We start from the raw sequence: 25067 nt of genomic DNA, 5'->3' as shown, positions 1-25067 counted from the left end.
GTTCCTGAAGTAAAAAAAAAAACACAAAAGCACAGTTCATAGTAATTAAAACCACTGCAATGTTGCATATGGGGAATTTGACAAAATTCTTGTGGGATGCTGAATGTGTTTAAGAGTTCATGTTTTGTTGAGGGAATGTTGTGTTTGTGCTGAGGATAAACAACCCTATGGGAAAGAGGTCAGACACATGTTTTAGGCCATAGGAGTGACTAAAGGCTGCCTCAGCCCTCCACCATACATTAGTCCACCCCAGTCACTTCAGCATGCCAGTGTGCCAGTTTACGGAGGAGTAAGTGCAAACTTGCCAGTTGTTGTTGTCATCGCAGCCTCACAGAAAACACAGATGCGATGACCTCAAAAGATATTTTGACTCTGTAAAGACTCATAACATCAGATTACACAATCACTTTGAATACTAAAGGTTTTACATAACAGCAACTGTTTCTGTTTTTTGTTTTGTTTTTTTTTTTTCATTATGCTGTATTTTCATCAGGCCAGTGATAATTATGTATTACAGCATATGAACATACTGGTCAACAATTTTTCAATGTCTTCCTAATATTTTTATAGCCATCTGTATAGCAGCTTTCTGGATCTACTCCATCTCTCTGCTTGACTTAGCCAGACATGTGAAGCCACTGTTGCAATAATCAATTTGACTAAAGATAAATGCATGGATGACTTTCTCTCAATCTTGTTAGAAACTGGTACTTGAATTGTATAAAGACTTCAGGTGATTAGAAGGCTGACTCCGTATTTGTCTTTATGTGTCTCAGAATGTCTAGATCTGGGTTCATGATAGCACCCAGATTTTAGCTCTGATCTGTAGTTTTTAGCTGTAATGACTGAAGTTGAGTGACCATAGATAATTTCTATCTTAGTCCAGATAACCCATTATCTGTTTTTGTTCAGCTGAAGAAACTTGCGGCACATCCACACAATGATTTGTTCTCAGCATCTATTCAGAGCACAGATGGCCTTGGAATCACCTGGTGGCATTATAATGCAGAGCTGTGTAACATCAGCATAGTTACGGTAATAATAATATTTGCTTTAATCTAGCTGAGATATTAATTTGAAAATATGAGGCACCATTCCATGCTTATATCCCCAGTTGCTGGTCAAGTTCAGGATTCAGGAAGAAAATAATTCATTTGGTCATAAAAACGATATGTTGGCTTCCACTTACACTGCTGACCCGATAATGTTCCTCACAGTGTTCTGATACTGGTTCTCTTTGACCAACACTGAAACCACATGTGAGGTAAAACCGCAGGTCTAAAGTAATGGAACAATCTGTGCCTGAAAAGTATGATAGTTGAGTATGTGTTTGAAATCACACATGAAAACTTGTTTAGGCGTCTACTTTGCTTTCTGTTGTGCTGGATTAAAAGAGCTTTGAAACTTATATTTTAAATGCACCCTATAAATACATCTCTATTTACTTAAGAGTTTATCAGGAATTTCAGGTGATAACTTACCAAAATAGCATCCTGAATTGACTATTACATGCAACTTCTAGTAATGGATGGTGTAAATAAATTCTGTCATCCAAACCATATCATATCAGCACCTTCTATGTGTCTGAGTACTTTGTTTATGTCTTTGTTTGGATAGGATATAATATGCTGTATCGGTTTGCCCATTTCGTAAGTTTTGCCCTCTCTCGGTGAGTCATGCAGCATTTTAGATTATGAAACAGATCGAACACACAGAGCTGGAGGGGGGTTGGGGGGTTGTACTATCTATTTATAGGGAAGAGCTCATATCCAAGTTTTTAATCCAGCTCTTTATGCCCACATGGAACATCGAGGCCAGCAATACACAGTGTGATGTAACAGGTCTGTGCAGTTGAATCGCTCTGGAGCATGTGGTTCTCCTGCTGCATGATTGCTAATCTATCAGACTGGTATGAACATCTGATCTCTGCAGCGTTTCAGCTGAATGCTAAGCCACATTCACTAAGATGCTCCGTGTATTTTAGGAATTGGATCGGCCTAAGCCGTCGTGCATTTTTGTTATGCTGTTAATGTTTCACATTTAGGTTGGTCTGTGAATATTAACAAAAGAGGAATGAAGGGAGACGTGTCTTTTGATTGTGTTTTACTGGTTAGTTTATTAGCTTTCTGTCACAACGAAGCCCACACATTTTTCTTTATCCTGTTGCCTTTTCAGCTATAACATCGCACAAACGCACAAAAAATGACATTTGTTCTCTTCAAGATATGGTCAGTAAATAAGGCAACCTAAAAAAAAGATTAAATAATTTAAGACCATCCCCAGTGTTCGTGTAATAAGTGTTCTTTTTTAATGAACGCATGAATAACTCAACTATATAGTCAGCCGTTCTTTTTTATCCTTCATAAAAACACATAAATTGAATGATCAAAAAGCGTAATAAAATTAAAAAAAAATTCCAATTCATCTTAATGATCATGCATAAATTTCTGTATTATATGAGTCCAATGCTTTTGAAAAATTCCTTATAAAAACTAATGTATTCAATAAATATATAACAATCTCACATTAAGCACACAGTTTGCTGATTAATTTGCTGGGATTATATTTCTTTAAAAGCTTTCACGTTAATATGATTATGTATAATAAAACATTTTTCCCAAGGTATTTAATTACTTAAAGATCATCCTTCATTCATTAAACAGTAGTATGGCATAAATTCTTGTCTTTAATTAATCCGATTTGTCTCTTGAATCTATATTTTATTACAATACTTCATATTTAGCATGGATTGTTTCTTTAAAATAGTATCCATTCATAAAACTCTTTCCACCATGTAGTTTATGATTCCACTGGTGAGTACAATTCTGAGGCTCTTCTCCTTTAAGCTGACGGGAAAGTCATGTGATACTGCGTGAATAAAAAAAATATATATAAAAAAAAAACCTGTCAGGGAAATGCAGGGATTTGATTGGCTCAAAGCCTGTGAATGGCAAACGTTGATGATTAACATTCTCGTCACAACGCTGCAGTTTCATTCAGCATCTGGTATTTCTCGCCAGTCTGCGCCACATGAGGGTGCTCACGTCTCACTGTGCAGTGCACGTCCCGTCCCTCAGTCATTATGGGGCTTTTTCAATGATTTTATGAGGCACACAGTTAACAAAATAAATGCAGAGAAAGGTGACAGCTGTAAAAAGGGACATCTATCTAATCTGCTGTGGAAAACACTTTCTAGGTTCACCTTCGAAGTCAACATGTTTAGTGCCATCAGTGACAATAAATAGTTTAAGAAATGGAATACATTCAGTTCAGACTAACTCATTCGTCACCTGTTAGTACGATAACAAAATCCCACACCAGCAGATACAGTACTTCATTTGACGCTAGATTCACTTTTACAGATTGAGATAGCAGCAAGAAATCATATTGCCAACAAGTGATAAGATTTAAGTCCATTAAGGTAAAGAGCCATGCAAAAGCACCCATACAAGTTGAACCGTTTCATATTTTGTCACATTTCAGTCAGACACCTCAATTCATTTCATCTTACAAACCAACACAAAGCAGTGCATAGTTGAGAAATGGGGAGGTTTTTTTGTGTTTTTTATGGCAATATACATGTGAGAAGTGTGCCACCATTTGTCCAGCCATCCTTACGCTGACACCCATTAAGTGAAAATGTCAATCTGAGTTTAATCCAGCTTTTGCATAAATGTAGCTAGTTTGTGAAGGTATCAGATGTTTGTTGGGGAATATGGCATATAAACGTTATAAAACATTGTCTACATAATCAAGGTGAACAATATTATAAAAAGATGTAATTGTCATATGGCCGTTCAGTATTGCAATGAGGACATAGATAAATAAACATCAACTTGATTTTTTTTTCTTTTCTCTCCTTATAAAAGTTTCCACACCATTTTGTGTGAGCTTTGGCATCTTACATACTAAACATACACTTACGATGTGCATCGAAGGAAGCTGGAGTACGTTAGCAAGTACTGAACTTGCTAACGTTAGTAGTAGCAAACAAGGTAGTCAAAGAATCTGAAATGTGCTAGGATGGACCAGTCAAAGTTCAGAGTTAAATTCAATTAAGATTCTTATTTTCAAGAACTCAAAATCAATGTTCACCGACAATGTCCATCCAATCTGAATTTCTGCAAAAGACTGGGAGCTGATATAGCAACAACAGGTTCATCTATGAAGTTTTGACTACAGATGTTCCTTTCATTTTGCAAAATAATAAAATAACTATTTTCTTCCTCTTTACACCTATGCACTGTGATTGTGTCTCTCTGACATAAAATCCCAATACCCTGAAGTTGATGGTCACAATGTGTCAAAATGTGAAAAAAGGTTTCAGGTGTATCGATACTTCAGCAAGGCACTGGAACTAAACTCTCCTTACAAAACATAAACCAAAATGAACACTAAAAAGTACATTCAGAATGGCTGATATTTTACAACAAAATATAGCTGCTGCTAGCTTTTACAAGTGGATGATAACCTGCATGCATCTCCTGATCAAACAAACCTCGAGCTTGACATAAAGAAAAATGATTTTGGATTAGAAACATTTTCCTCTTGCTTAAGTCACTAAAGCTTCACCATAGCAAATAAAGACAGACAGAAAAAGGCAAACATTTGTTCGTAGCTATATCTACGCACAGTGCTTTGTTGTCACCATAACCACTATAGATACTAGAACACTAGCTTGACATTTTTCTTGTGTGCCTTATGTCACCGTCTGTGAGTTTTCTCCTTAATCTCACACTTGACTAATCTAAAAAGAAACAATTTAAATAAACAAAAAAAAGTAATATCAGAAGCACAAATCTATCTGCGTATCAAGAATATAGTCAAACTAGACACAACAATTATCATGCCACGTCATTTTCGTTATGGGTTTGAATACAGCTTACACTCCCATAAAATTTGATTGTCTCTAAACTAAACTTCATAGAGAGAGAGGCACCAGACTGCAAAGAAGGACATTAAACTAAAGGAGTACACAAATAAAGATGTCTCTCTATATATGGATATATAAATATAAACTCTAGGATATTTCAAGAACTATGGAGTTGGTCAGTGATTCATCAATGCAAGCAAATATATAAAAACAGCAGTCCTTGAACAAGGGCCTTGTTCTGGTCCAGAATCAGCTTTATCCTCCCAACTGGCAGGAGAAGCCAAACCTATGCTAGCTTAGCCCCTAAAAGCATTCCTATCAGTCTATAAAATGCGCATAAAAGAGAGAAGGCACAGAAACACAAACCCCTCCGTGAAGCGAGGTGGACAGACAGCAGTTTTTTTTTTTTGTAGTTTTTTTTCTAGTAGGAGGGAATCAGAGGTGCAGATTGATTGAAGATGCCGCTCTGCAGGTGTGTTGCCTGCAACTTGCAGTTCCAGTCTGTAGAGATCTACAGATGTCGGCGTCTCGTTTTCAGCTAGCGTTTTGGATCTTTACAAAGATGCAATTGAGATTTTCTTCTTTTGTTTTTTTTTTTAATCTTTCTACTTCTGGTCTCAGAGGTTTATTTGACAGTCAATACAGTCAGCACCACATTCAGCAGACCATAACCCAACGAAACGGCTTCAGTAGCCCTGCATCCACATCTGTAAATGAAACAGGCTGTGTGTTTGTGATCCAGTGCTTAACTACCCTCAATACAGCAAATCAATGCTGGCTTCCATCATTTTGTTGAAGATCAAAAATGATGACCACTTTATGCTACAAGTGCAAGATTATTACTTAATATTACCTCTTATTTCATCACTCCTCTCTTTTCCTGTGTAGTTTGATTTGCTGTCTTTGACAGGATGAGTCCTGTCTTTTGGCCAGACGGCTTGGCCAAAGTGCTATTTTTTGCCACTGCTTCTTCTAGACTTTTCACTTGTTTATCCGATCCTTTGTCCTTGCTGGAGCTATGTGAATGGACAGGCGTTGCTTTCACAGCACCGTGAGGTTTACCCTGGGTCAACCGTGGGTCCTCTCCAATGTTGACGGTCAGGTTGGTGTAGAGCGGCTCCAACTCCTTGGAAAGCAGCTCATAAGTCAAAGAGTTGAGGCCGTCAGAGTGCCAGTTGAGTCTGGTCTTTTTCAGGAGGTCGAATCTAGAATGACACACAGCACCTCGGGTTTTTGTACTCTGTGGTTTCTGAATCTAGTTTTAACAACTTTTCCTGGCAATCATGTTCATGTTTTCTTCAGCGAGACTTCCTTCTTTTTTTGTTGTTTGCAATTTCATACTTCATACGTTTTCTGCTTTGACTGTTATAAAATGTAACCTTAACCCTGAAGTTTGTTTGTCGCTTTTAAAAATACGCATAATGATCCGTTTAGCATTTTCAGCAACCACACTGTTTCCTCTCAGCCCACAATTTGTGTTTTCTCTGTCCAGTCAATATTCCAAAATGTAACACTCACAAAAAGTCATGGTTCTGAAATGATTACTGACAAAGTTTTTACTGCAGATCTGTCACACAACTCTTTGTTTGTTTGTTTTTTGTAAAAAAAAAATCTTTTTAACTTGTCCTTTTCTCACAAAAGGTCACAAAGCTTTGATGAGAAATTCAACTGAAAGGATTGTGGCTCTCTGGCTCTACGACAATGTATTTCATCGGAATGTATCGTTATTAAAGACAGTTTATTATTTTCATTCTTATTAAACAAACAACTGCTTTTATTATTACATTCTTTGAAAATAAGGTTCAATGTATATAAACAATATGTATAAATTGTGTGCCAGTTTTATCTGTTAAGTACCTGCGTGGATTTTGCTCATTGCCTTTGTCTCCTTTATGCTTGATCATCTTGTAATGGCCAATGGCCACTGGAGGGCGCACAATCTTCATACCAGACAACCGCACTCTGGATTGGCAGCAAATAACAGGAGCAAACAGTGACAACAGATTCAGTCATAAAATTGAAGGAAAACATATTACAGCATAACTAATATGACGTCCAATGACAAAGCTAAATTTTTCTTCTCCTAAAAACGGAAAAAATAAAGCTAACAAAAAAATATGTTTGGAAACAGTTGTATCGGTAATCCCTTTATCCATCTCTTGCTTGCATACAACTCCAGTTATTGAAGTCAGCTGAAATATAACCAACTGGTAATATTTTACCAGTTTTAAATACACATAAATTAGAGTGCTTTTCTAATTAAGCTCAAAATATTGCATAATTTTTTGGGAGATACGAATTGGGGGAGTCTGCCTTGCATTCATTGCTTGCTATGACACACAGCAAAGATAAAAGAAGCAAGAGAGTGGAGATGGGGGATCCTATGAAAGAAACAGAACAAATAAATACTTATTGTAAACTCTAAATTACCCCAAGCAGATCTAGTCCATGCAAACATACCCACTGAGAACACTCCAAGTGACACAAAGAAAAGTGGCAGCAATGAAAAGACGTGAAGATGAAAAATGATGTTAGTACACACAAGAAAAAGTATAAATATGCCGCAGTGAAATAAATGGTGAAAATCAACAAAAAAATATGACTGAGTAAAGGAAAGCAAAAATGAAATGCAAAATAAGGACAGAAATGCTTATGAATTCTCTATTCTTAGCCTGAACTCACAACTCCTTATGCAAACATGCGCCGTTTGCTTCAACAGTGAGCTTCACCTGGCAGCGATGTCATCATCCTCTCCCCCCCAACCCCAGTATTGGTTTGGGAAGCCATTCATCTTCATATACTGATCTGGGGTCACCGCAGATACACCACCGAAATACTGTGGGTACGGCAGCCTAAGAGGGTCACATACCACTGAGTCATTGCAATGTGACAATGAAGTTCACACACTCATTCACAATGCTCTTCTACCTGTATCTAAACTTGTCCATGGCCACCGACAGGTGTGTGGGAAACTGCTTGTGGCAGGTGTAAGTGTTGTGGTCGTTCTCTGGCAGCAGGTCGACATCGTGAAGGAAAATGCAGCTCCAGTCCTCATCTTTGAGAGCCTCCCGCACGCCTACATTCAGCAGCTTGGCTCGGTTAAAGGTGCCATTCCCCCACTGACGCCAAAAACAAAATCAGAGTAAAATCTTAAAATTGGAGGAACAAATAAGAATAAGAAGAATAAGAAGAAGAAGGAGAAATAACTTTCTTTAACTGCTTAATATTTATTTTTGTAAGTTGATCAGCATGTCTTGATTTGATATACTTTGTTGTGTTATGAATATTCATGACATTGTGGCTCATTTCTCTTAATTAATCTTTAGAATGGGTAAGACAGACACATGTTGACTATGTTAATTCAGGAATGACTATTATAAAGTCACTGATCTCAGCCAAAGTCACAAAAGTCACTGAAGTGTGTCAAAGATGACAACGGAAAAACAAAAGGTGAAGCAGAGGCGCATCTTGAGTCTTCATAACAACCTTCAAAGCTGCAGTAAATAACTTTAATAAAAAATATGTTTTTTAACATATTTCTTAATCTGTCACTATATATTGACAGATGAATAATCTGCTGAAAAAAAATTTAGCTACTCTGCCTTCCCCCTGTGGTCCTGCTGCCATCTGCAGAAATACATCGCTATTGTTTAGAAATAATCAATTAGAGTCAGACGGATGGTCTTTGCACTATCAATCTCGCTCGTCCACACACTGCACACACTCTTCTCCTTGCTGCATGGTGCAGCTCTTCCTCCACAGCAGTGCCTGCAGTGAATGTGCAGGCTAGTAAACATGGCTACCAATGATGGTGGATAAACAGTTTCCTGTACTGTTAGCTTGTTTCTTTGTCATTAGTACAGCTGCAGCAAGTGCCATTATTTTTATTTTGCTATTATCTTGCTATTATCTTGTAGAAATTAGTTTTTAATTTGACTTGAAAGACACTTGTATTTGTCGTTTTGTCAAAAATGTCAAACTTTGTTGTTGATTTCAATGAAGCATTATGCATTTTTCATGCATATTGGTTTTCCTCAAGGGGAGAGAAAATGTAAACTTTCCACAGCTACATACATATTATCCTTAAATAGCAAGATACCCAAAAACAGATGAAAACACATCACTTGACCTGTTGTACAATGTAGATGCTGTAGTGTATCTGCTGTCTTTGCAGGAAAGGGTGCAGGTGGTACAGAAGAGAGCGTAGGTGGCTTATGCGATTTCGGAACGGCACCACTATTGCTGTGTGGTGGTGGGGTTCGCAGTCCGGAGGCCGGTACCGTCCACCAGGTAACACTAAAGGGTTCCTCTGTCGGATGTCCTCCAGAGACATAGGGGAGGAAAGATGGACAGACACTGGTCCAACTGGAGAACAGAGAAAGGGGTGGGGGAGGGGGAATTAAGCAACATCTTTCACTATGTCACCATGTTCTATGGCTACCAGATTTTATTTAACACTTCTCTCTCTCACCCAACAGAGGGGAAGGAATCGGGCAGTCTTTCAGCGGTTGCCCTGAAGCAGGAAGCCCAGTGCCAGAGTTCCGAGGAGGGGGCGGTGGTACCCCAAGGAGACTGAGGTTGGTGTAAACGTCATGAGGTCGAGAGTAATCAAATTCTGGTTCTGTGGTGTGCACCAGAACAGACACCAGACCTCTAAAGCCGCCAAGGGAGAAATAGAGCACAAAGGCAAACTGAAAGCCTACCAACAAGGCTAGTGTGCACGGTGAGTCCAGAGAGCGTCCAAAGCAAGCCATCACAAAGAAGAAGACTTTGCAGAGAAGTTCCAGGTTGAGGAGGTAGATGTTATGGCGAGAGGAGAGACCGAGGGAAAGGCAAAAAGCAGCTGGATGGAGAGGGCGGAGGGAGTGATATGAAATGAGTGAGGAGAGACAGAAGGAGAGGAAGGAACGAAGGCAGTCCAGATTTTAAATGATGTCTTTGTGCAGGAAGCAGACATCGATCAGGTGGAAGGGGTAGAGGTAGAGGTGAAGCTCTGCCGGCACTGCCATCACCTTCTGGCTACAGATAACACTGTAAGAAAATAACAAAAAAAGGCCATCAGCTAATATGGATTGGTCTATTTTGTAAATCACATTTTCAAAATTCTCAATACTCTCAATATAGTAAGTATATCTAGCTCCATCTGGTACCAAAGGCAGAGAGAGATCAGGTTGATGTAAACATTAACACATTTGTGATCACTTGGAACAAGCTTGTAGCTTTGCTATTTGAACCAAAAATGGTAGCCCTTTTTATTCATGCTGTAGTATGGAGGTTAAAAATCCATAATCACCAGCCCTACAACAAGATATCCCTCCTTGACACTATAGACACTGGCTGTAGGGAAATTAAACCCGCAGACTGTCAGACACTTGATGCAGTTTTAGAATTTTAGAGTTTTATAGAATTTGTCAAATTTCTGTAGCCAGTATTCTGTAGTCAAGGTTCAGTGTTGGAAATATGTCAATATAGTGTCCTTTTCTGTTGTAATTCAACAAGTTAAAAGTGTCAAGTTATTATAAAAACACTTTCTGGTTTTCATATAGCAAACTTGTTTTCAAAGAAGAGAAATCACACCTCAAAAAGGAGCTCTCACTAACTTTCAGGGCTTTTAGGCACCTTTCATAAAAAACAAAACAAAGAAGTGGAAAAAAACCTGATAGGACTGTATTAACTTCAAAGGTAGCTGCCAAATAATTCTGCGTCAGTGCTGCTCAGTAGTCTTCACTCAATGTTACTATGTTGGCCACACTTTACCCTATCCTGCAGAAATAGGCCCAATTTTTCTGCAAGCTCTTTTTGATTGTCAGCTCTGTGTGACAGATGCAAACTCTTCAACTGGCAGCAAATGCTGTGAGCTCATCCAACTGCAGAGTCTGGATCAACTGTCCAGAAACTGTTCCAAGTAGTTGACTTACTTTAGAAAGATTCAAAAAACCCTCTGATGCTCGGAAGATGTATTCAAGACCAAGTACAATTTAATGTCTGACGAAGGTTCAATAAAATCAGATAATTGTCAAAAGGATGAGTCTAAATGTGATATTTCAATAAAAGGCTTATGTTTGTGTACACTGTCAGGGAGATTAAAGCATGTTTCAACAATGACTCTTAAAGCACAGAGGATAAGGAAAAGTCAGAGTACTTTTTCACAACACCGTCGAAATACTGGGAGAAAGGAGTGGAAAATATTGCCCACGAACTGTGAAACCAGAAGTGCTGTCAATGAACAACAACCACAAACATAAACATGAAGCTTGATACCTGCTGATTCTTTATCTTCCCAAACAATCCATGTTGTCTCACATGAGTGATTCTTTGATTGCAGGCTCTGTTTCAGCTGGCATTGTGTTGTTTACATTTCCATTTTTTGGGGAAACATTTTCACTTTAAAAGCCTTTTTTTTTTTTTTTTTTTTACATTGAGGGCTGATTATCAACCGGTTCAGACATAGGTAATTGCAGGATTAGCTGTGTCTTCTGCAATGGAGCCAATATTGATAACTAAAATTCTGCTTCCAGAAAGTGGTAGTGATAGGCCATCACAAAGCAGTGAATTAATGTGAAATATAAGGCAAAGAGCCACCCAATGAGAGGAGGCCCCAGAGGTTTGTAAAAGAACTGCAGAGAAGACCAAAGATTAAAGCAGATTGGACAAAAGTTTTGCTCAAGTAGGATTAGGTAATGAAACAATATCCCAAGACTTGACCATCTCACAGAGTATCATTCAAACAATCATTAAAGGCAAAAGTAGCACTAATTAGAGACATTGATATGAGACACAGTATTTTGGTAGAAGCCACAGAAACCCGTAGCTAGATGGAAGAATTTCTAGACGGGCTATATTAGTCATGCACTCTATAAATCGACTCTTTAAAGATGAATGGCCATAAGATAGTCTCATTTAATCGTGCTGGGTGTACAGTATACATAAAAGAAGATGACCTGGTCAAAGGCTAAAGCTAAACAGTTTTAGACCTTTTCTTCAGAGAGGACAGGGAAGTTGCTCAGCTATAACTAAGGAAACATGTTTAGATGGTGAAAAAGTCTATGCCAGAGATTTACCTTCCCGCAGAAATGACTCTAAACATTTCTGCTGGGAAGATCTTAATTAGAGGTGTTGTAATTAATAAGTTCTTTGTATGACCCAACGTCCAGGTTGTTATTTGTAAATAAATTAAAATGCATAATTTCCCATCCACCTCACAATCATACTCCATTTTGGGTTATAAATAATGCTGAACATGTTGAACTTGTGGTGATTAGTAGGCATGAATACTTTTGGAGTAAGATACAGGTAGTGCTGCAGCTCATTTCTGTCTGTGTGAAGTCTGGGAGCTAAAATAAGCTGGCTGATAAAAAAGCAGCTTCAAACGAATGCCATATTTGGATCTTTACATAGAAAGGATTATTTTCAGCTGAAACATTTCCATGGCGTGTGTGTCCAGTTGACTGACTCCCTGTCAGTGCAAACAATAAAATGCCATATCATGGCTTGTTAAACTGGGTTCATGTTGAAATGTTTTGAAAGTAAAATGGATATGTAAGGCATCCAGGTGATTACTCCACTTGCATCGGTCGCTTGGCCTTTGTGGACATTCATACTTAAACCTGTGTAGACAAACTACGCCAGTGAGGATCATTCTCAGTCAGCAGCCCCATATTAGGTCGCCAGTAGCTCACCATAACCCTCCCTGAAATTACTAGTTACACCGATCCAGGATTCATCCATGTTCTGCAGCTCCAGCGGACTCACCAGTACATCTCTGCGACATGTCAAATCCAACCCCCGGCTTCCTCCGCAGGCCGCCGCCATCAAGCACGCTGCCAGACTCCCCGATTTTATGCTCACAAGCGCAGCTCCCTCGTCTTTCCCCTTGTCTCTCCACCGAGGCGAAATCTCGCCCTTTGCTGTTCAGAGGCCGCTGCTGACGCTTTCATTTGCAAGGGCATCACCGCGCATCCGTCCACTTGTCAGTGCAGGCGAGCGTCCCTCTCCTCTGCCTCAACTTAACGCGTCTGATGGAGCTCAGGCGCACCGCGGTGACGCACTGAGCGCCACATTTAAATATGAAAGGGTGACGCACTGAGCTAGATAGATAGATAGATAGATAGATAGATAGATAGATAGATAGATAGATAGATAGATAGATAGATAGATAGATAGATAGATAGATAGATAGATAGATAGATAGATAGATAGATAGATAGATAGATAGATAGATAGATAGATAGATAGATAGATAGATAGATAGATAGATAGATAGATAGATAGATAGATAGATAGATAGATAGATAGATAGATAGATAGATAGAAATTATCTTGAGCTCACTTTTCTTCAATGACTAGGACTAGATTAGTGAATTAAACATATATTACTTGTCATGTTAACAAATTGTGTCTGATGTTTGCATCCCTGCAGCTCCTCCAGAGTTACCGCAGACCTCTTGGCTGCCTCTTTGAGTATTGGTACTGTGATAATTTGTGGGTGAATGAAGGACCAAAGTGCAAGCTGGAGTCTGGGTGAGTATGATGAAAACTTTTTTCTTTAATAAAGAGTCCAAAAAATAAAACAAACTTACAAAAAACAAAACAAAAAGAAAAAAAACATGGAAACGCAGGGAGGCAGAGCAGAACAGAAACGGGGAAGTAACAGGACTAAACAGCAGAAATCAGTAAAAAGGAAAGAGAGAGAGGTGATTAAATACTGGGAGTGTGAATACTGGAACAATAGTCCAGGCTAATTGAGTAGCAGATTGCATTTCTGAGGGGACACAAAAAATGGCACAGGGGCGAGGGAGAGTACACAACGGGAATTACAAAAAAGTATCTAAGAGTAGTATATGAGTAGACACAGGGAATAAATAAACATAATTAACTAGAATCACTAAGAACGGATTAACTAAAGTGACACAGAAACAAGGCGTATCTAATCAAAATAAGAAATCAGAAATAAAAACATTATAAATGCTTCAAACCCTGAAACAACTCAACAACGCAGGACCCTGACAGATACAACTCTGATCTGTCAGCATAGGTTGATGTTTATGTCCTGCTGGGCCAGTATTTCTCGATTCTAGTCCTCAGGCCCCCCTGCCTTGCATGTTTTAGGTGTTCCCCTTCTGCCACACACCCTGATTGAATCTGTGGTTGATTAACAGAAACAAGGTATATCTTGTTTCTGTTCTTGATGCTGTTCAGCATCAAGAACTGCTGAACAGCCATCTGCAGTTCTTGATGGCTGCAGAACAGGTCATGCAATCATTGGATTAGCTTTTCTGGAATAGAGGCATGTCTAAAACATGCAGAGCAGGGGGGCCTGAGGACCAGAATTAAGAAACACTGTTCTAGGCTTTGTGGTTGTGCCGTAATATTGGATTATATGTAGCTTTTATAATCAAAGCTGTGGAAAATGCTTCAAATTTCTGTATACTTGTGGTACACTGTTTGTTCTTTCACAAACCTCTGAGGCCTTCACATAACAGGTCGACTCTAATTAGGTGACTTCTGAGAACATGGTTGCATGAGATTTTATTTCAAATATTTTAGTAAGGAGGAGCAATCTACAATCTATAAAGTAAACCTTTTCTTAAATTAAATTCAGCATTTTATTATTCATTCAGTTCACAATTGTGCACAGTGGTTTGGTGAGAACGTTCAAATAGCATTCAGCCCTCAGAAGTCAAGACTGTATCCAATGAATATCCAGAGACCATAAAATGCAGCTATATTACACATCTGTGTTCAAATGTGGAGCATTTTTCTTAATATTTAATATTGAACTTTACAAAGTTTGATTTCATTCATGATGTATTTTCCTTTTTCTTTTTTTTACTTTCTTCTTTATTCCAGACTCACCATTCAACCCAGGGCCACCAGTTTGTTGGGGGGTTTGCTCGCTGAATGCAGCAGGATAAAAATGTCTTTATTCACATGCAGCAGTAGGTTGTCAGATTACAGAAAAGAGACAGGACATAATACTCATAGCTAAAGTAGTTGCACATAGGGGTACCATTGTAAACATGCTACCTCACCGCCCACTCCCCCCCAAACCCTCCACCCGCTGCCCCAACCCCCCACTCCTCCATACTGTACCCTGAAGCAAATAAAGCGTATAAGAAAATCTGTGCAAAACAATGCTTTATCATTACTACTGTTTCTTGCACTTTGTGAACACACTACCTTCATTGTCTTAAAGCAAGCGGATGTATTTATTGAGTGTGGGATAGACCCTGATTATATTTAATAAAAGGCACAGAATGAATTCAGTAAGAAATCTGTATAAAATATTTCAGTAAGGTGCTTTAAAAAGATTTCCCTTCTAATTATAAATATATATATTTTTTTATCTCTGTTTCTTTGAGATGGAGTAAAACTACTCTGACTCTCTAACTTCATATGTCAGAATCACAGAGGTTATGACCAAAATACATTAAATCAGTGAATTAACTGCGATGGGGGCAAATTCTGGTTTTGTTGTTCGTTTGTGTTTTTTTTACAAATCAGCACACAGAGGACATGGAGCACCTTTTATATATATATATATATATATATATATATATATAGATATATATATATATATATATATATATATATATATATATATAGATATATATATATATAGATATATATATATCTATATATATATATATATATATATATATATTATATATATATATATATATATATATATATATATATATATATATATATATATATATATATAAACATTCAAAAATGCACGCTTTTTCAATGTTTTACTTATATTCCTCACCAAAGAAGATAATAGAACCTCAGTCACAATAACAACTATTGTGAAGATTGATGCACTGAAATGTTTCACAAGGTTTCAGCACTCTTCACGCTGACTTAGACGTGAAATAGGTTCAAAACTGCAAGCTGAAAATGCAAAGCCGGTTGCAGTTCTGCATAAATTCTGCACTCCACCTACTTCAAGTTCTGGGATTATGTATTTCACTTTGCTGTCTACTCCATATGTTTATTACCCATCTCCTCCATTACTCGATTTCACCACAAAAGTAACAATTCTAAACTCAATAATCTCAGACATAGATTCCTTTCGTGACATCTCAAGTGTTTTTTTTTTTTGTTTTTTTCTTTAGACATTATTTATATTATGTTTCTTCTATTTGTTTTTTTCCTCAACACTTCAGCCTCATCCTTTGTGTTGCCAAGCATTTCCCTTGATTTTATTTTTTGTAATTTCCGAACTGAATGGCAAACCGGTCGTTCACGCAGCGAAATGTTGCCGGCTGCACCTCCCAGTAGTTCACAGGGTTTTCAAACAGGCTGATGCCATTATAGTATGTCCTCTTCATCCCGAACCCTCGGGGGCAGAAGTCGTCCACGCCCACCTGACTGATGTTGTTGGAGTGGAGGTACACCACCTTTAAAACAGGGCAAGACAATAAGTTAGAACAGGCCAGTGTTTTAAAATTTTTAAACATTTTTTTTTTTTAAATCTGTTAAAAACAAAAAATTATTCAGGCTAACCTGTAGGTACTTCATGTTTGGAAGGCCTTGGGGAACGCGTGTGAGCCGGTTGTTGTCCAGATGCAGCTCCCTCAGCATGGGCAAAAATGAAAGGCTGCCATTCTCTATATTGCGGATATGGTTAAAGCCAAGACCCAATCTGGAAAATGAAAGAAGAGAAAAAAAGTTTTAAGTTCCTCTTATAACAAATTCCACTCTTCACTGCCTGAGTGTCATTAAAGCAGAAAAGTGCTTCCCCTTCGTTGGACATAGAAGTGGCCATCTATAACGCAGTAGTTCAATTCTTTTCTTCAGAAAAGAAATTTAAAACCAATTTGAATTTGTGTGTTTCACATGGGACCTTCTGACATTTAACTGCCATTAAGCACACGGGTTAATTATTAAAATAGAGACTCCGTATTTTAGAGAAGCAGATCTATTATTAGCATTTGTGCTTTTAAGTTTTGCAATATTTATTATGTAAAAAAAGTTTCTAAAGGTATTTAATAGGAGCCTTTTTTTTAACATCGATTATGCAAAAAACTGCCGAGACAAACTATTTAAATAGGGACATGAAAATAGGAAAGATTAAAATGACATAGCAAACAATTTTGCATTATTAGATAGTTCATTGGAACATATTAAAAATGCCTCTACTGTGGTTGAGGGCACACAATACATTTCAAAGTATAAAGTCTCCACTAATTCTTATAAAACAACTATTTAGTTATTCCCACGCCCTGAAATCCATCTCAACTCGGAGCTCCCAGTTATAAAGATTACACCAACCACTAATGGCTTCCATACTGCGAGGAGAATCACATACTGTTACTTGTGTTGTTCAGTTTGTTTAGCTAAATGATTCCCGTCCCGTCATACTGGAAGCATTTCAGTCAAAGGGAGGAGCATCAAAGAAGCTGTAGATCATGGTTTAGATTTAATTAGCATGTTGAGTCTTCCTTATCTTTATTAGTGCTCCTCTTTGAAGGTTAATGTGAGGCAATTGTGTTTGTTTTGAAGGCTTAGGATTTAATGAACACAGCCCCAGTCATGATGATAGTATTTTTTTATGACACTTACTGTGAACTCTACAGTGATTTGCAATGCATACTTGGAAATTGGAGGGAAAATAATCTGTGGTCTTCATTTTTGATTTATTATTTTTTTTTTTTAGAAAATAAAAAATCTAAAAAGAATTACACACATTTGTTTCCAGCCCCAGATTAATTGATTTTGTATCTTAGTGTTTACGCATTTGTCACACACTCAACATACAAATGAGGATATAACAGTGCAGTTGACATCAAAGCTAATAATAAGCCACTGCTGCTTTGTAGAACCTCCTTCTGCTGCAATTGCAACTGAAAGCCTCTTCCAGACTCTGCACATTTGGAGTCTGAAATGTCTGCCTGTTATTCTTTTCAAAATTTTATTCATATCTGATGGAAAGGACTTCCAAAAAATACATAATAGGTTTTGACCATTCAAAGACGTAATTATGATTGGTTTTAAATACTCTAACTGTAGCTCTGGACATATGTGTGGGGCGGTTTCACATCAGTCTCAAGTTTTTGCAACCTACAATTTTAGCATCATCCACCTTTACATGAATTATGGAGCTTTAAACCCACCTGCAGCATCATATTACTGTAAAAATTAAAATGACAGACCTACCCAAGAAAACCAATATGCTGCTTATGTGTAATATTTCCCCTCATCCCATCAAAGTTTGTCACAGATGACGAAGTACTTTGCACAAAGAATTGTGTGTTTTTATTTTCGGAAAAAGCACTGTTGAAAGAAGGGCATGCTAAGTGACAAGGAGACACAATGGGATTCCTGATCATTCTCATAAATTCTGTTGAAAAAAATACTTTGAAAATATGGACTGTGGACGCTGACATTAGTGTTGGAAACATCGTGGTGGCTGCATGTTCTGGTTGGTATGGTATTTTAGGCTTTTATAGTATCTTCCATCCATACATTCATTTTCTAATAACCTTGTCCCTGGTGGGGTTGGGAGGTGCTGGTGCCTATATAAACATGTGAATGCAAAGGTTCCAGTTTTAACCTCTGTTTGAAAAAATAAAATGAGACAAATTGTGTTAAAATGTTTAGCATGTTTAAAATCTGTGTAATTAATTAATCACAATTAATGCAATTTGATTAGTTGCAATCAAACCATGTCCCAGTTATTTCAGTCAAGAACTCTTGCTAAGATTTGAAAAGTTAATATTGTGGCTTGTGGCTGGTTTTCAGAAGTAGGTCAGAAACAGTTAAAACAGTTTGGTGCGTAGGGGTGAAAAATACCTGTGAAGGTTTTTGTAGCGGCTCAGGTCCTCCAGTTCCACAGCCTGGATCTGATTGTGGTCAAGATGAAGCTCATGAAGACTATCTGGAAGATCTAAAGGCCAAACCCCAAACATTTGAGTTGCACAACATGAAAGTAAAATAAAACTATCTAAAATCTGAAAGGTTAATGCATCCAAAAAATAAGTAAAATCAAACAAGGTTGAAGGTTTTTGGAGAGGTAAAACAACTTTAGGGCAAAAACCAGAGCCAATCCTTTAAATAGTCCATGAACTTTTGTTTCTAAATTTCTTAGACTTCCATCGAAATATATGACGTCTTACCTTTAGGCACCCCAGTTAGCTTGGCCTCTGATATACGCAGATAATTTAATTTCAGGCCTTTAAAGGCTCCAGGCTCAAAACCACTGTTCTGGATAGGATTTGCTCCCATTTCTGCAAGATAAAGTCAATATTAAAGCTATGAAATAAACTTTTCTCCCTTTAATTTACCAAGTCCGTGGTGGTTCCACACATACTGCGGCGAGTACCACAGAGTATAGCCGGGATTGTTGAAGTCATCGGCATTTCTAACCTATGCAGTGCATGTTGCCCAGTCCTGAGAAGGATCCAGCTGCCACCTTCTTGATGCGGTTCTCATGAATCCTCAGCTCAACCAGAGAGGCAGGCAGGTTTTTGGGAATGGCGGCCAGCAGATTCTTTGAAAAGTAGAGCTTCTGCATGTGCTTCAAAGGGGCAAAAGTTTTTGGATGGACTTTGGAAATCTTGTTATTCCTCACAGAGAGTGCCTAAAAATAACAACCAATGAAAACACAAAGTCAAAAGCTCTGTATTTTATACAGATAAGACCTTCATTAGGATTCTTTTTAAGAAAGTGAATGTAGAAAAACATAAAGTTGAATGCAGAGTGCACAAAAGTTCATTTATTTAGCCTCTGCTTCCTCTATAGTGATGTGTGCAAGGTATAATCTGGTAAGGCTAAAGCAAATGCACAAATGCAGTGAGAAAGCATTTGCTTTACTCAGGAAGTTCATAAACTGCCAGATTTAATATTTTTTTTGGTTAGAGATCTTGAATGCGGGTCAGTCTTGAGTAAAGCCTTTTTGCTTAGAAGTCCTCCATGCTCCAAATTGGTCACGTTTTAATACAGTTAAGATTTTCTGTGAACTCGGTGAGAAACAGAGGGGAAATAAACTTCTAAATCCCAAAGACCATGAGGATCAAGACGAACTTTGACAGAAATAAAGCCAATAAAAGCTGAAGCTGCAAAACTTCAAGAGGTCAATAAGGAGCAAAACATTATGAATAAATCCCGACTTACATATAAGTTAGTCAGGCCTTTGAAGTCATTTTCTTTTAGCTCAGTGATACGGTTGTTCTGCAAGTCCAGAAACTTGGTGTCTGGAGGAATATTCCTGGGCACCTCTGTCAAACCTAAAAACAAGACCAACAAAAATGAGAAGAGAGTCATTCTCCATTAAATGCTTCCCAAGGTGAGAGTCAACCAACACCCAAAAAACCAGTTTGTTTCCAAAAGAAAACCTCAAAGGATATTTCACACAAACACACAGTTTAAAAAAATAAATAGTTGCACAAATCACACCCTCACATAATCTTAAATGACTACTTTTGTGCTCTTTTAATAAAATGGTTGACATTGACTCATACGTGGAGGTCACAAGTAGACAACTACAGTAGCAAGGGGACAGACTCACAAACACAGTCTCACAGAAACATGAACTTTCCTAATGCCACATGAGGAAACCAGATGTTTTCCATCTGGTTTCCATTTGACATAAGTCACAAAGGATGGGACAGAAACGCCATAAACTAAGGCACACAAGTAAAAAAGTACGGGTGTGAAATGAACACATAAAAAGAAAAAACAAGCTGCACGTGTTAATGTGCAAGAAGTGAAGCATTGTGATGTTAAGAACAAGTGTCTTCATTTTGTCATTTTGGTCCCAAAACCAGTTGCACTTCCTAGGGGACATATTATGGAGGGAGGTTAATTTTCTTTTTCATAAAGCTAAAGCTGCTATTAGAGTTACAGACTACTTTACTTTTCTACACTTCCTTTTTGCATCATTCACACCTATTGTTCCATTTTCTTTTGTATCCTGCCCCTATTTTTCTTTCTACATAAGACATACTTAGTTGGTGCTTATCAATATGCCATTACCTGAAGATTAGTTGTAAACAGGAAGATTTATTATGTGAGATCTCCCTGTTTATCTTTTCCATAGAAAGTAACCCTGGCCCAGCAATTCTAGCTTTTCTCTCTCTCTCTCTCTCTCTCTCTCTCTCTCTCTCTCTCTCTCTCTCTCTCTCTCTCTCTCTCTCTGTCTCTCTCTCTCTCTCTCTCTCTCTCTCTCTCTCTCTCTCTGTATATATATATATATATATATATATATATATATATATATATATATATATATATAATATATATATATATATATATATATAATTTTTAATGGCTTGTAATTGTTGACACCATGCTGCTCCCCTCTCTCAGTGTCCTCAGTTATACATTACAAGACTTTTTGACTGAGACTTTGAAAGCAGATCCTATTGTAACGCAAAAGTGATGAATAACTCCCACTAAGATTTTGGGTTTTAACATTTTGAATGACTATAGTTAAATTATAATGTCGTGAGTTGAACTTGATTCCACATAGCTTCTTCAAGGGCTTCATAACCTTCATCACCCTGACTACTCTCTATTGCAGCTATGATACTGAATGCTCATAATTACATTAGGCAACCCCAATTCAAAAAGATGAAAAGAGTAAAAAGAAAATCCAATACACCTGCTTTATTTCTGAAAAAAAAAAATGACTCATTGCACAGCATAACCAGTAATCATAGAGATGAGCCACAGAGCCACGTGGACACATGTATCACATGTGGTCTGAGGATGTGTAAGCACATCTCAACCCTGTCAAAACCTCATCTGGACCAGACCATGATGCAACTAGACCGACTGGTGAGAGCGTGCCAGCTGTCCCGATGGGACTCAACCAGCCACCAACCACATCTGACCCACAAGACTATGCCCAGTGTTGTCCAACTACAGTTAACTTTAGATATATGGCTTAGGCTGTACTGTGCCACACCCTGAATGACACCACACAGGAACAAACCCTCTGCAGCTTCCTCTGGTAATTACCACACCCACTCAAAGACCTGCTGCAGTGGCTTCATCCAGGAAATTATTCAGTTTTTGCCACTGGTGAGTCTACGAAATGTAATGCATGCAGTCACAAAAATACTTAATATTTTTGGAAAAAAAAGATGATTTTTAAAAATTTGATGTTTGATTATGGTACTCAAATGTAGAATTCAGATTTACTCAATAACCAACCTTGTTTAAGCTAACATCGGCAACACACTGGAATTTAAACTTCAGAAGTAAACATTATATGACCTTTGAAAAGTCAGACTGAAGTATCAATCAATAGTAATTTGACCAGCAGAACTAAACCAGTCATGAACAAGAATCTACCTACTCTTTCAGAATAAGCAATCTTCAAAAATGTAATCGAGCATATTGTTCCAAAGGCAGATTGCTCATTAAAAGTGTCATTTTTTTGTGAATCACAGAGAAAAAAAAAATGTGATTTTGTTGGCTCTTCAAATAAAACGCAGACTTTAAGGGTAAGATAAAGGTCTTTCTCTTTCATGGATTATGTTATAATAAAGTTAGTTAATTATTCCTTTTGGTGTAAAAGACAAATGCCAATTAACAGTTATACCCAAATTTATTCAAACTCCTGGTAGGTTTACAGTTAGTTATTTTCATTCAAACAAGAATTTGGTTTCCCAAGCAAAAAGGAGACATTTTCTCAAAAGATCTTAAAACAATGTAATGAAATATCAATTTAGATGAAACATGCATTCATTTCTCAACAATCTATGAAAGGAAAAATCTTCATTGGCATTGCAGCAATCAAATGCTTTTTAAAAGCGCTGGCAATCTTGTGCGTGTTTCCATTGGATTTTACCAAGTTATGTTTGTTGAGGAGCTACAAGTCTCTAAGTCCTCCTTCCCATCCCTCCAAAACATCTATATTATATCCACGTCAGAAGAAAAGTCAGTCAAATTAAAAGATTAAACTTAAAAACCGAACTTTGCCAGGTGTTTTATTTGTTTTGGGCTTAATTGTTAGTTCTCTTAAACACATCAATATGTTGAATGCAAGACTGAATCAGTTGGCAGGAACCAATAACATTTCTTTGCAACTTTTTTGGATTATGCATTACTATTTTAAACCAGTGACTTCCAGATATTTTTCTTTCAATTGCCAAGTACAATTAAAACATCTGTGAGTATTTCCAACTTGTTTTTGTGTTGATAATGTGTCTTCTAACAAACTTCCATCAAGGTGAAAAACAAAAATCTTGCATCTGAATAAAATGGCTTGCTAACATACAGCTCATTTTGTTCAGCCGTTTTCACATAACCCTCCAAATTTATTTTGCATGCTTGCATCACAAAAAAAAAATCACCAAGACCCTAATCAAGTGAATCCTTTAAACTTCAAACCCCAACACCACAACTCTTCACCCATATCAGCCACAAATCCCAAAGCTTAAACACAAACTGACAACCCTTTCACCCACTAAACCCCCCAGTCTCTCACCAACACAAATTCTCAACATCATGCCGGGATGCAGGCTGAGAGGAGACAGACGCCACCACCAAAATACATCTGTTCTAAATAAGCACTTGACATCTCAGAAATTATACGCTTCCACATTTACCCAATGCAGAAAAAACTGAGGACAGTAAATATACCGCGCTTTTAAAATGATGATTCAACAAAACCATCCTGTCTAAAGACAGATCTCTTATTGGAGCTTAATGGCAGAAATATCATGGAGACACTTTTTTATTTATAGGACGGCTAGAGGACTGAATGCTCCCACAAAGGGAGAACTGCTTGCACTTTGAATATTCTCAGTATGCTGACATATAAACAGAATCCTAAAGCAACTGCTGCACATAATAAATCTTTTGATGTAATTGAGTGTAATTTATTTGCATAAAAGTAGTATATACTAAGATTTCATCTTGTTTGACCAAACAAGAGTATACCAGAAGGGAAATCACAACAGTAGAAGATCCTTCATTTAGATCTGGAAGCCTTTCTGATGCTAAACTTTTCATCATTTTGTATCCTGCCCTTCATCTTTAAATCCATGTTCCCTCTATCTTGGATTTAATCAAATAATTAGTATGTGGTCTGACAAACAAAACAAAATCCTTTCTCCAAAGTCAGTAAGGAAATGACAGATATCCTGTTTTTAGTACAAAAATAATTCATTTTTCTCCACCACCCCTGATGTTGTTGATCCAGGCTTTTTTTATTACATTTTTTCTCTTCACTGTCATCTCCCACTGAGCATCTACATAAAAAAAATAAAAAAAAACTGGAACACATAATCCCTAAAGGAAATGTTTTCCCAGTAAAAACATAACAGCATAACCAGGAAGGAGAAACTGCCTCTTTTTGACCCAATTTATGAGTTTGTAAAACTAGATTACTGTGTGCTCCTCAGCCAGTAAAGTAGTGCCCTCATGTGTCCGACTTTCAACGTTTTCAGGCTTCTTGTTCTGTTTGCCTACTTGGTTAATCGTGCACTCTCACTAACCAAGGTCCGAGCACTGGACGACCCGAAGCTGGCAGTGGCATCCAAACGGACACATGGGAACATCGGGAGTGAGGATCTCCTCCGTGGCTGAGCCTTCCTCCTGATCCCTCACCATCGACATCATCCCGCCGTTCTCCAGGCTGTCCAGGGCAAAGTCCCAAAAGCCCCTCTGTTCAAAGGGCAAAGCGGAGGAGCTAGAGAGCAGCTGGGCTGCACACAACAATAACAAAAGGGAGCAATGTGGCAACATCTTAGATGAAGACACCTGGGAAAACATAGAGAAATGGGAGAGCAGTGTGAGTTTCACTGAATATGAACGCAGGCACACGGAATGCTTTTTATTCTCAAAACTTTGATTGTGTCAAATGAAGACCTATTCATTAAATTAGAATTACACTAATTTTAGGAATTGTATCACGAAATGAAAACATTATCCAGATGAATCACACACAGGTGATTGTTTGAAACCTTGATTTATGTTCATTGTGATGATTTATTCTATATATTCTAAGTTTTTTTTTTGTTTGTTTTTTTTTTTTTTTGACTGTAAACAACAAATGTTCTGTAACCTTTGTATTACTTTGCATGCAACACTTTTCATTCACACTTTAAAACCAGTGATGATAAAGCTTAATTTTGCTTGGAAAATCTTTGGTAAAAAAACAGTTCAAATGAATTGAAAATGAGGGAAAGTGATGCATATGTTCTATCATGGTGCATCGTTCTGGAAAAGGTTAAAT

At 37.6% G+C, this 25067-nt stretch overlaps 2 protein-coding genes across 2 annotated transcripts; both read right to left on the bottom strand.

The window, feature by feature from the left end:
* Positions 1-2278: 2278 nt before the first annotated feature.
* Positions 2279-12879, bottom strand: b4galt3 (UDP-Gal:betaGlcNAc beta 1,4- galactosyltransferase, polypeptide 3). Its single transcript, XM_055049858.1, has 7 exons — positions 12626-12879; positions 9345-9904; positions 9003-9238; positions 7802-7992; positions 7603-7725; positions 6731-6835; positions 2279-6078 (listed from the first exon to the last, which is right to left on the bottom strand). Exons 2-7 carry the CDS (start codon positions 9625-9627, stop codon positions 5730-5732), a joined length of 1287 nt encoding a protein of 428 aa, XP_054905833.1. The 5' UTR covers positions 9628-9904; positions 12626-12879; the 3' UTR covers positions 2279-5729.
* A 2736-nt stretch (positions 12880-15615) lies between these two features.
* On the bottom strand, positions 15616-24583 carry bgnb (biglycan b). The gene is made up of 7 exons (XM_055049732.1): positions 24328-24583; positions 19994-20106; positions 19247-19460; positions 18997-19107; positions 18674-18767; positions 16385-16523; positions 15616-16278 (listed from the first exon to the last, which is right to left on the bottom strand). Exons 1-7 carry the CDS (start codon positions 24575-24577, stop codon positions 16081-16083), a joined length of 1119 nt encoding a protein of 372 aa, XP_054905707.1. The 5' UTR covers positions 24578-24583; the 3' UTR covers positions 15616-16080.
* Positions 24584-25067: the final 484 nt, after the last annotated feature.

This window comes from Poeciliopsis prolifica, unplaced genomic scaffold (genome assembly GCF_027474105.1).
Source record: "Poeciliopsis prolifica strain line A6 unplaced genomic scaffold, Auburn_PproV2 SCAFFOLD029, whole genome shotgun sequence".
In the NCBI taxonomy this organism is placed as follows: Eukaryota; Metazoa; Chordata; class Actinopteri; order Cyprinodontiformes; family Poeciliidae; genus Poeciliopsis; species Poeciliopsis prolifica.
The sequence above is the reverse complement of the archived record's forward strand: the minus strand, read 5'-3'. Positions and strand labels throughout refer to the sequence as shown.